At 39.9% G+C, this 12039-nt stretch overlaps 1 protein-coding gene across 1 annotated transcript in view; it reads left to right on the top strand.

Moving 5' to 3' along the window:
- Window positions 1-812: 812 nt before the first annotated feature.
- LOC114616079 (A-kinase anchor protein 7 isoforms delta and gamma-like) overlaps window positions 813-12039 on the top strand; it is a gene marked incomplete at its 3' end in the record, with an annotated part of 19653 nt that continues 8426 nt past the window's right edge. The window contains exons 1-2 of the mRNA XM_028761615.1: window positions 813-939; window positions 6546-6685. Coding sequence (XP_028617448.1) covers window positions 900-939; window positions 6546-6685 — 180 coding nt within the window. The remainder of the gene's footprint in view (window positions 940-6545; window positions 6686-12039) is intronic.

The raw sequence follows: 12039 nt of genomic DNA, 5'->3' as shown, positions 1-12039 counted from the left end.
AGGAAAAAGGGATGAGTGGTAAAGTACCTATGTGTGTGGACATGAGCACGAGTGTGTATGTGTGTGTTTTTCTGTGTATATGTGTGTGTGCATGTGTGATCAAAATATATATGAAAATATTACAACGAAACCTGTTATGTATAATTGATATTTCCTAAGAAAACAAAATTAAACAAAATGTATTAAAATGCCCCATATAACTGAAAATAGACATGAGAAGATTCAATAAACAAGTCAACAAATAACCTTTGTTAGTTTGTTGTCTAGAGGTGAAAAAATATAGCTTTTAAAATTAAACTTTATCAATGAAAGATGGAAGAATATTGATGTATTTGTTATCTATATCTGAGTTGAACACTATACTTTGGGAAAGAATTAAAGCATTAGAAGCTTACTGTTTAGCGTAAAAACAAGACTATCAAAAAAACAAAACAAACAAAAAAAGCCAGGCTTGGTGACCCATGTACACTTAGCACTCAGGAGTCAGAGGCAGGTGGAATTCTATGAAGTCAAGGCTAGCCTGGTCTACAAAGAGTCCAGGATAGCCAGGACTATTACACAGAGAAACCCTGTCTTGAAAAAAAAAGACCAGCCAATCAACTAACCAACCAAAGAACAACAGCAACAAAACCTAAGCCACACCAAAACAAAAAGCACCCAAGACTCTGTTAAAGGAGCAAGTAATAACCTCTCCTTATGCAGATTACTATGTATTGAATTCATTTAGCTGAGTTGGTTTGGTTTTTGAATTGGAGTTTAACAAATATAAATTCAGTAATACTTGCTTCTGTTTCTGGTCTGTTACAGGAGAAATAGATGCCAATAACTGTAAACATATATCAAGAGAAGAGGAAGAGGCAGGGGAACTGGAAACCAGCCCTGTAGGTTCTCTGGCAGACATGCCGTTTGCTGCTGTAGACATCCAAGATGACGGTGGAGGTAAGTTCTGTATTCAAACACAAATGTTTAGATGCCCAGACACTACATTTAGTTATATACATTTCATCTTTAAGTTATTTCATTTTACACAAGTGTCATGCTTTTGAGTGCTAACAGTTAGTTATCTGGTACTTTGTTGTCCGAACTGCCACAGATAATATTAAGGCATGGCTCACAAAATTTTGGACCGGATAATTCTGTGGTTACTTCTGAAAGTCACGGACCTGGCAGATCATTTTGTGGTTTACAACAATCCACTTTAATTCTCTAGAACCACCTGTGATTTCAGGGCCTACACCTTCATGTAATAAACGGTTAGTGGCGTTTGGGTGTATATAGGCCCTTAGCTGTGCATTGATCAGGTTCATCTATCTGTTGATGAACCAGAGACGCAGAATCAGTTCAGTTCAGTCAGTCCCTTAGAGCTCCGTCTACAAACTTTATGAAACCAATACTTGATTGAAACATCAGACTAGAAATTTCATGTCATTGTGAAAACAGAACTACCATAATGACAGGAACTCTGTCCTCTAGCAAGGTGACACATTTCTGTTACTCAGGAGCAGGAGATGAAACCTGTCCACTGTCCAGCTGTCGGCATTTCTGATCTGTCCATGTCTTACTCATATTTAGTATATCTGAACAGCTTACAGTAGGTGTGAGTAATGAGCTACTTCCGGAATCCCAGAAAGCAAACAGTGTTCTGTATCCTCAGTAGTCTGACTGTTGATGGAGAAGGTCCTTGACCACTGTATACCAAGAAGAAGGACTGAGGTGCATTTGTGGCCTCTGTTCTCTTCATGCTTTCAAAAGGATGTCTGCTTCTGCTCAGGATGGGCCTCAGGAAGGATGGCCCTTTATGTAAGCAGTATCTCCATCCCCAACCTCGCCTCTCTCACTGTCTCGTTACCAGAGCAACACTGTCTGTCCATGTAAAATGGGGTGTAGGCCAGTCTACAGAAATCTGTTCGTGACTATGGAGTATTACACCACTCTTTGATATTATAAGTCTTAGGAGGTTCAAAGACCATTTAAGTGTTAGCCTACATTTCAAACCACAGAATGGGAGCTTTCTTCTGTGGGAAGATAGCTTTCAGATTCTAAGCTCCAGTTTAATGCATGGACCCTGTGGAATAAGGGGAGAAACAGAACCATGGTTTCAGTTTCGATTACTGAATCTTCTTCTTGTGTGACTTTGGTCATTGAAAGTGTGTAAGTGGGACTTTAACTGTAAAAAGAATGCAGATTTTAATTTCTTCTTACTTTCCTCATTATTATTATTATTATTATTTTTTTTTGTTTTTTTTTGTTTTGTTTTTCGAGACAAGGTTTCTCTGTGTAGCCCTGGCTGTCCTGGAACTCACTCTGTAGACCAGGCTGGCCTCAAACTCAGAAATCCGCCTGCCTCTGCCTCCCAAGTGCTGGGACTAAAGGTGTGCGCCACCACCACCCAGCTACTTTCCTCATTATGATACTCTACAGGTCAAAGGTCAAATGTGTATAAGACAGGGGTTAAAATATAGCAATGTATAATTGTTATTTTATAAAACCTCTCTTTATGTGTGTGTGTGTGTGTGTGTGTACAGTTGTATGTGTTGGTGCATGTGTACATGAGGAGAATGAACGATGACCTTGAGTGTCTCCTTTAATCCCTTTCTGTCTTGTTTGTTTTTGAGACAGTCTCTCCTAGATCCTGCAGCAAACTGTTTGAGGAGGACATCTTGAAAGTCTTGACAGAGAAAACACTCTTCCTGACATTTTAGATGATGTCTCTTGTAGTGACAGTTTTGGCATTTTGGTTTCTTTAAAAAACAGAAATATTGTAAGAATATGTTTTCATTTTAATCCCAGGTGTAGAATGTGGGGCTGCTTCAGATTGTCCACAATGGCTGACCATAATTTGCCTCATGCTCTAGCAAGGGTGTGATTCTGCCAATGGCAGATAGTTTGTGCAATTATGTGATAGTTGGAATTGTAGGGACTTTTTAGAGGGTACATAAATGCTAGGGCCCCAAGGGATAGGGTGGGTTGTGGTTGTTGGATGGTTGCTATTGGTTATTGTTGGCTATTCGTTAAGTAGTCACATGCAAGAAGAAACAAGAAGAAATTAGATATCCTGACAGCAAAGATTAAACTTGCCCCAAGAAACTCAATGCTGATGCCCCTCCCCCCATCCTTTATTCTCTCCTATGTAGTGTTAGAGGCTTGAAGGGGTAGAAGAGAAGGAGTGAAGAAGGGTAGAAGAAAGAAGAACCCACAAAGTAGCCAAAGACAGCTACAGTCTCTTATTGTACAGACTCATCTATACTGGATCTGCCTGGCAGAAATGGGGTTTTGCATTTTTAGGGGTACTTTAGGTAAGAGGATATTTCGCTAGAAATATATAGGAATATTAAATGTTCTCAAATAGTATAGTCAAATATAACAATGTTAGATACATTTAGGGTCATTCACCAGAACACAGAGATAGATAGATAAATAAACCATCAATGTATACATGAAACAGAACCTGGACATGGTGAGGAGATAAAGCAGCCCAGATCACAACTGTGTCTGTTGGTTAGGCGTGTTCCAGCAGACAAACATAACTTGAGAGAGGACATACCAGGACTCGGGTGTGTTTCTTCTCTCTATAAGAGAAGTGCACTATGGCTTAATTGATTAGAAATACAGGAAGCTTCCCAGAAAATGTTTTGTGGTTTTGCTGTTTGTCTCTGACAGTGGAGTGGGTGTTAGCATGGGAGAGTCATTTTGCTGATGGGATTAGCCCAGTCTGCTTCCCACAGAAGACGGGCAGAGCTTTAGTTTCACTGATTGTTGTTATGTGAGATTGTCAATTCCTAACAACCAAGCAACATTTTAAAAATTACATTATTTATTTGTGTGAATGTATATGTATGTTTGTAGATATGTATATGTGTGAGTGTGTGCATGCCAGAACACATGTATGGAGGTCAGAGGACAGCTTGAGGGAATTAGTTCTTTCTCTCCACTATTTAGGTCCTGGGAATTGAACCCACATCATCAGGCTTGGTGGCAAGCACCCTTACCTCCTGAGCCATCTTGACAGCCCTCAAACTACACTTAAATCAAGATAAAGAAAACATTTGAGAGTTGGTTTTTAGTTACATGAGTTTCCTAAATGTGAAACTCACTTCTATAGAAATTACTAATTTTTATTTTATGTTCTCAAAATTTGTTGTGTTTATATGTATGTATGTTTTAAGACAAGGTCTCACGGGGCTCAGAGTGGTCTCGTAACTATTATTCCGCTAGGACTGCCCTTGAACTTCTCCTCTTGCCCCTATAAGCACTGGCAATGTAAACTTGCACCATCATGCTGGGTGGGCTTCCTCACACAGAGTTCTAATATAATTATTAGAGATTTTCGAGGTAGAAGAAATTATCATTTCATTACCTATTAACTAGTTAAGTTATATTTATACATTTTAAAAAAAAATCAAGCAAAATTCATCTAAAATTCTTGTATAGAAAACATTGTATTTTAGTACATACAGATATCAGTGATTATTCTTTGTCAGTTAAAAAGAGATACATTATATAGTCCTTTATATCTGTGTCCTTTATATAGTTAATTGGAAAGGTGAGTACCACATACAGAAATGTGTCTTGCATAATACATGGATAAGTTCTGAGAATTGTTTTATTGGGCTATTTTTGTTTATGTTGTGTACATCACAAGGAATGTGGCAGACTAAGAGGGCTGTGACATTTTAGTATCTTAAATTTATTTACTTTTTTAAGATAGTGACTCCATGTTTAGCCTAAGTTGGCCTTGAGCTCAGAGTAGCCCTCCTGCCTCAGCCTTCCCAAGTGCTGGAATTACAGCTGTGCATACATACTCCCAGCCTACTTGAAAGAATTTTTTTTTTTTCTGCTTAAATAACGAGAGAGGAGATACCAAAACAAACTCTAATTCATTCTCAGCATTTTAATTAAGAGCAAGTGTGAAAACAAACCACAATAACAGATGGAACACTTAATTAATTTCTTTTCTAATTTACCCCTTTGTAATTTTGGAGGAATAAATAGAATTGAGGAAAAAAATTAGATTTACTTAAGATGACTTGTGGTGCTTTTGTTAAAAAAAAAAAAAAACAAAACAGAAACAAAAACCTACAGTTGAGAGAGTACCCGCCTTTGTCAATGACATCGAGTTTATCAGCGCATAGTAAATGGCTACTGAAGTCATTATGAACATTAACAAGTATAATAAATTAGTTTTATGGGTTTACAAGCTGTACTTCCACGGATGACGTTTTGCTAACTGGTAAAATTACTATAAATAATATGATGAATGATCCAGGGCACATGGCCAAAGATTTCTGCATTTTGGGACCTCAAGTCACCAACCTTTAATATTTTTATCCATAAGCTAGATGGTTATATTAATCTTTGGTTTTTATCTTTTCATGTGTAAGCAAGTAAAAGAAATATCAGCAAATTGTCTTTCAGGACACAGATGTGATCCCAGAGCTGGAAGGAAAATGAAGCTGGGGTGAGACAGCAGAGAGATACTCTGTTCTGATAAACGGTGTAAACACCGGAAGACAGACTCTCTGCAAACGGGAGGCAGCGTGGCGGACAGTGGCCCAGTGTCATGGTTGCCAGTGTCAACAGGATGCTGGAGTAAGGGGACAGAACGGCAAACACACTACAGGGTTGGAAAGTTGTCCCATGTGCATACAAGAGAGTACTGTTTACAATAATTCTCTGATTTTTCCAGAGGTAACTGAGTTGCCATTTTAATTTTTCCTTTTGGAATCATTATGAACTGATTGATTTGATTGCATTTGATGTAATTTACACTACTAAGTTTATTATTCAGTTTGATGCTCAAATGATCTTACCATTAGCCAATGGAAAGATTATAAATTGACATGACAGCCTGTCTTACATGATTCCACTTGCTACCCTTTAGATCATGAATGTCCACAGTGGCCCATGTATTAGGTCACCAGTGATGCTGCAGGTGGTGGGACATTGTGCCAGGAGGAAGTGGGGTTAGCAGGAGGAAGTTAGGACATAGAGAATGGATGAAATAAACACAAAGGAGCCAGCCAATGATTTACTTCCCTAGTGGTAGAAAGATTATGATTTCAGATGTAGTGGCTAATATCTATAATTCTGAATTTGAGGGGCTAAGAAAAGGGGATTGGTTTATATAGTCGACCCTTCCACAAAACCAAACCAAACCAAACAAAGCAAAACAAAGCAAAAACAATGGAAAACAAAATGAAAACAAAACCCTTTGACACATGGTAGAGGTGTTAGTGGTGCCTTAAGGCATAAATCTATCTGACCTACGTTTTAAATAAAGTAGTATTGGGATTCAGCTGTATCCTTTTGTTGTTCTGTCAGAATTAGATAGCTGAAACATGGAGCCTGTGGTCTGTGAAGCCTGAACTGTTTATGATTACATGCTTTATGGAAGTGCTTGCTGACTCTTGCTTTATCTTTGAAAATGGCAGTTACACAGTATTGCTGTTTATTACAGATACTACACATCTTCTTCCATTTTAAGCTGGGTTATCATTGTTTAAATGTGCGAGACGCTTTCTCTCTCTCTCTCTGTTCTCCTCTAGTCCCTGATGCACCTCAAGGAAACCCAAAGAGAAACAAAGAAAATAGAGGTGACGGGAATGATCACGTGAAGAAGAGGAAGAAGGCCAAAAAGGATTATCAGCCCAACTATTTCCTGTCCATTCCAATCACCAACAAAAAGGTCAGGTTTCTCAAGAACCTATGTTTACTATGAGGTTTTATTCTAAACCATTTTTAAAGAATATTAAGTGTTTGTCAGCTCACTTGCTTTGTGGTTCTAGTAATACTTGATAGTATTTTAGAAGGACTGTGTGAGGAAACTTCCCATTTAAGTTATAGAAAGTTGTTTATATAATAGTTTTGAGAAATATTACTTAGACCATCATAGTTGATGATAACAGGGCCAAATGGAGCCAGGCCATTAGGAGACCAATTGGTAGACATCTGGAGTGACTTCCCTGAAGACATGTATGTTGGGACTTCGACCAGACAAGAAGCCAGGTTTTGTGTTTTGATTTGTTACTTTACTATTCCTCTAGAGGATCCTCCAGTATGTTTAGATATGAGGGTAATCAGGCTGTGATATCTTTTACCCCACTGTCTTGATGTAAAAGCCATACTCACAAGGACCATGTCAGGAGCCTCTCCAAAGCCTTGCTCAGCGTATACGAGGAGCCTTTAGAATCTGAGAGCAGTGACCTCATGGGAAAAGAGGATTGGACGTCTCTTTGAGGACAGGAAATGGCTTCTTGCTGCATAGTCCTTCACATGATGAGGGTCATTGGAACGTCATTTCTTTAAGCATTCCTCGTGGCTGTGTAGGCTGCGTATCCCTTACTCAGAATGCTTGAGACCAGGGCTCTGACACGTTTTGGATTAGTTTGGATTTGGACTGATAGGGTGTTCATATGCACATGATGAATCTTGGCAGGAGGTCCACATCTGAATAAGGAATGCATTTGCTTTTCCTGCTTGCCTTCTTCCTGTATCCTGAAGATAACTTAATACATTATATCTAGTATGCCTGGGTCTTGACCACAGTTTATCCAATGACATCAGATGTGAAAATTTTTCTTGCATTGTGTTTTAGATTTGGGGCATTTTAGGCAATTTAGGTTTAGAAATTTGGATTAGGAACACTCAACCTGTACCAACCTAAGATTTCATGTTAAACTCAGTATGAATTTATTAAAAATATGAAAAAAATCAATGTTGCATAAACAGTAGAAAATGGGACCAGCCAGTACATTTGTACTAAGAAAATTATTGAAAATTATTGTATTGAAAATTATTTTTGGGCCGGGCGGTGGTGGCGCACGCCTTTAATCCCAGCACTTGGGAGGCAGAGGCAGGTGGATTTCTGAGTTCAAGGCCAGCCTGGTCTACAGAGTGAGTTCCAGGACAGCCAGGGCTACACAGAGAAACCCTGTCTCGAAAAAAAACAAAAAAAACAAAAAAAAGAAAATTATTTTTGCTGCTACCTCATAACTGTAATTTTGCTACTGTTATGAATCATAATATAACATTTATATTCTCTTAAGAGAGAAAAATATAATAGTGTATTAACCTAAACTCTGAAGCAGCTACATGGGAATGAATGAGTAGTTCATTCACAAGACAGCCTTCCTCTGTCTTAGCCTAAGGTTAAGCAGATCTGAATCTGATTGTGAGTGACATATACTCTCTAACTATCCCAGCAGTTCCCATCCTGTATCTCATGACCCCTTAGGGGGTTAAACAGCCCTCTCACAAGGTTCTAAGACCACTGGAAAACATAAATATTTATATTATGATTCATAACAGTAGCAAAATTACAGTTATGAGGTAGCAGCAAAAATAATTTTATGGTTATGGGTAACATGAGGAACTGTATTAAAGGGTTGCAGTGGCCGGGCAGTGGTGGCACACACCTTTAATCCCAGCACTTGGGAGGCAGAGGCAGGCGGATTTCTGAGTTCGAGGCCAGCCTGGTCTACAGAGTGAGTTCCAGGACAGCCAGGGCTGTCTCGAAACCCTGTCTCGAAAAAACCAAAAAAAAAAAAAAAAAAAAAAAAAAGGTTGCAGTGTTAGGAAGATTGAGAACCACTGGACCAGGCTCTCCATTAGTGTTGCTGAGGATCCAACCCAGGGCCATATATTTGCCAGTCAACTGCTCAACCACAAAGTTAGACCCCCAGCCCTGCTAAGGATCTTCAGTCAAATACATAATACATAATACATAATACATAATGCATAATACATACATACATACATACATACATACATACAAACCAACCAACCAACCAACCAACCAACCAACCAACCAACCAACCAACCGTGTTTTGTTGGGTCATTCTAGGAAATAACCCTGTCTTTGAGTCAGGGTCTAGCTAGAGAGAAGATGCAATAATAAGAAAAAAATGACTGCAGATTTCCATTCTGCCTTCACTAGCAGTAAGGTAGTCCTTGGAAATGTTTAGGTGATTCACAGCTTAGAGTATACGCAAATGTACACCATCTGTAGATGCTAGTATGTTGTCTGGATTGGTTTTCTCTTGCTTTAGGACTATACACACATGGTCATTAGGCAGGAGCAGGATGAGAACTTCTGAGTGGGCAGCTGCACGTAAGCCAGGCCCTGAGGTAGGCAGCTGGAGTGACTTCCCTGAGGACGCGTGACTTTATGGCTAGAAGGGAGGTCAGGTTTTTGTTTGTCTGTTTGTTTTGATATGTTGCTTACACATAATTCCACTAAAGTGTCAATGTGTTTCGCTGTGAGGGTGATCAGACTGTGACATCTGTCACCCCAGATGGCTCGGCAGGTGTCCCTTCCTCTCTCACCGCTTCAACTGTGTCCCTTCCAAAGCTGTGTAGTTGGTAAAAAGAAAGATCTTCCCTAGCAGAGGAGAGCCAGTCTTTGTCAAGGGTATATGAGTAGCCTGCACATCCCTGCTTGCACCTCCAAGCAAGCATGATTGATGTGCACGTCTGTGCTTTAACTGGGTGGTTCGTTTTATTGATTGATTGTACTCGTGACTGATACTAGAGGGCCTGATAGTGTTAGGCACATGCTCTAACACTAAACCACACCCCCAGCATTCCTCTTACTTTTCCATTGAGGGAGGGCCTTACTCAATTGTCTAGGCTGGCCTTGGGCCAGTGATCTCTCTGCTTCAGCCTCCTGAGTAGCTGGGATTACAGGCCTGGGTCCAGCAGGCAATTGTGTTTAGAGTTCTCCCTTCATGCTTCTGTTTTTTGGACCCATCCTAGGGCATCTCTGTTCTCTTGCTGTCAATGCTTGACTCCTCCTCTTCCAGTGAGGGTTGTTGGGGGCATGTGGTAGGATGTAGTACATGAAACAGGGGACCACTGTAATAAGGTAGCGAAGCTCTTTCCATCCTCACTAGGATTTGGTCCACAGGGGATGTGGGAGGAAGGATGATGGAGTCCTGTACGGCTTGGATTTCACAGACCTGGTAACCTGCCACTACCTTATAAATGCTACTGGGTCAGGTGACTAGATTATTAGTTTCAGCTTCTTCAGGGCACAGTGCTAACCTTGAGTGCTCATTTTCCAGGCCCTGTGCTGAACACACCAGTCACCTGCTTGTTTCAAGCTTTCCCCATTGACATCAGGGTAGAGCTGTATTCCTGACTCAGTTCTTCAAAGACTTGGCTGTTCTGTTCTTCTCCACCTCCGTCCCTTCTGTCTGAGTCTCTCTTGCCTTCTTGACCTGGTCACCTTCCTATTCTAACCCAATCCTTTAGTTAAAGGTCTATAGATTCTGGTTGTCACATGTCACTCTTGCAGCTTGTTTCCCCCACAGTGTGTCTGCTGTCGTTCTCCATGTCTAGACTGGTGCTCTCTGGGAGTAGGTGCATGCATCTGCATACACAGACCGGGTACCCACTGTCATTTCAGAGATCCTTAGAGCATCTCCACCATACCTAGCCCTAGTCAGAACTCCCTTTTCTTTAAGCATGGTGCTGAGGATTAAACCTAGGTCCACACATTATGATAAGGAAATGTTTCAGTTCCAGCCCCCAAAGCCTTAAAAATACCAATACTTATTTCATAACGTAATAGCAATAGTAAATTTTTTTTAGATGGGGTAGGGTGATTTATGGCCGTGGGAAATGCAGCGTAATTTAACCCTGCTGTTTTGGGGGACTTAGGGAGCAGTAAGTTTTTCAAATTTACGCAGGACTATGGAAGAATACTGTGAGCATTAGATAGGAATAGGACTTTATGTATCAGATCTTTTGCTAAGCGCCTTTCTGTTTGTTTTAAAGTATCTAATTAACGTTCATGACGCTGGGTAGGAAGGCCTGGGAAAGAAGGCCCATTTGCCACATTGTTTCAATGGAAGAATATCTTCCAAGTTCCAGTTTAGTGACCTGCAAACAGGCTCTTGGAAGCCAGGACATTCACAATGAGTTGCTCTACTTTTGGCCTCAGCTTCTTGGCACCTAGTTTTAAAGAAAAAAGAAAGCATTCAGAATTATAGGCCTTTTCTATTTTAAATGTGTTTTTAGTAGTTTGGAATTCTTTATTATGGAAATATTTCATATTTTTAAGAAATTAGATTAGAAAATAAATTAGAATTGCAGCAAGTTAATATGCATAGCATAACATAGGAGTATGTGTTTTGCAGTTAACATGTAATTATATATTAATTTAAAAGAAGAAAAATTGGTGGCTTATAGTAACACTTGTTTTAATGGCTACGACTATAAATTATTTATCTGGCTGTTGCTCATCTGTGGTTTTATGTGCTTTCATTTGAGAGGTAATCTTGTTGGCTGTCTCTGTAACAAAATATCTGAGATTGACTCTTGTCTTCCTTGATTGGCTTGACTTTTGTGCCTCCTGGGAGACCCAAAATCCTCTTCATGCATGGAGCCTGTGGTGGAGAAAAACTGCTTTCCTCCTGGCAAAAGAAAGAGGTTTGAACTGGGATACAAAAATGCCTTCAAGGCTACTTCCCCAGTGATCCAGTGACAGGTCACTAGGCTCTCAAAGTGTCACTGCTCCGAAGCTCCACCCTGGGCACTAAGCCGCTAACATAGGGGCCTGGGGGACATTCAGGATCTAAACCATTGCAAACACATCAGCACTGAAAGACTCTCAAGGACTGTCAGAAGCTGCTGAAAAGAGGAAGAACTAAGTTTTAAATAAGTTCTTTTTGCATGTTAATGGACACATTTCCTTCAGGACTTTTAGAAGTGTTTGGTGCTGTGGTTCTTCATTTTGTAATAACCAAAGTTGCTACTCTTAATGCAAGGATGGAAGACTAGCGAAGTCAGCCTTACAGTAGTAAAGTATTTGAAATCTTCTTATCTTAAACATTTGGTAAAGAATACCTTGGTTTGAGGCCTAATTTTTTTATTTTTATTCCAGTACTACAAACAGTTTTCATTCATGGTTGTTAACAGGCAAGAAAAAATGAGAGTATTTAGTGTGTTCTCTCTCTCTCTCTCTCTCTCTCTCTCTCTCTCTCTCTCTCTCTCTCTCTTTCTCTCCCTCCCTCCCTCCCTCCCTCCCTCCCTCCCTCC

This window comes from Grammomys surdaster, unplaced genomic scaffold (assembly GCF_004785775.1).
Source record: "Grammomys surdaster isolate TR1022 unplaced genomic scaffold, NIH_TR_1.0 261856, whole genome shotgun sequence".
In the NCBI taxonomy this organism is placed as follows: Eukaryota; Metazoa; Chordata; class Mammalia; order Rodentia; family Muridae; genus Grammomys; species Grammomys surdaster.
This window is presented reverse-complemented; position numbering and strand designations above follow the sequence as displayed.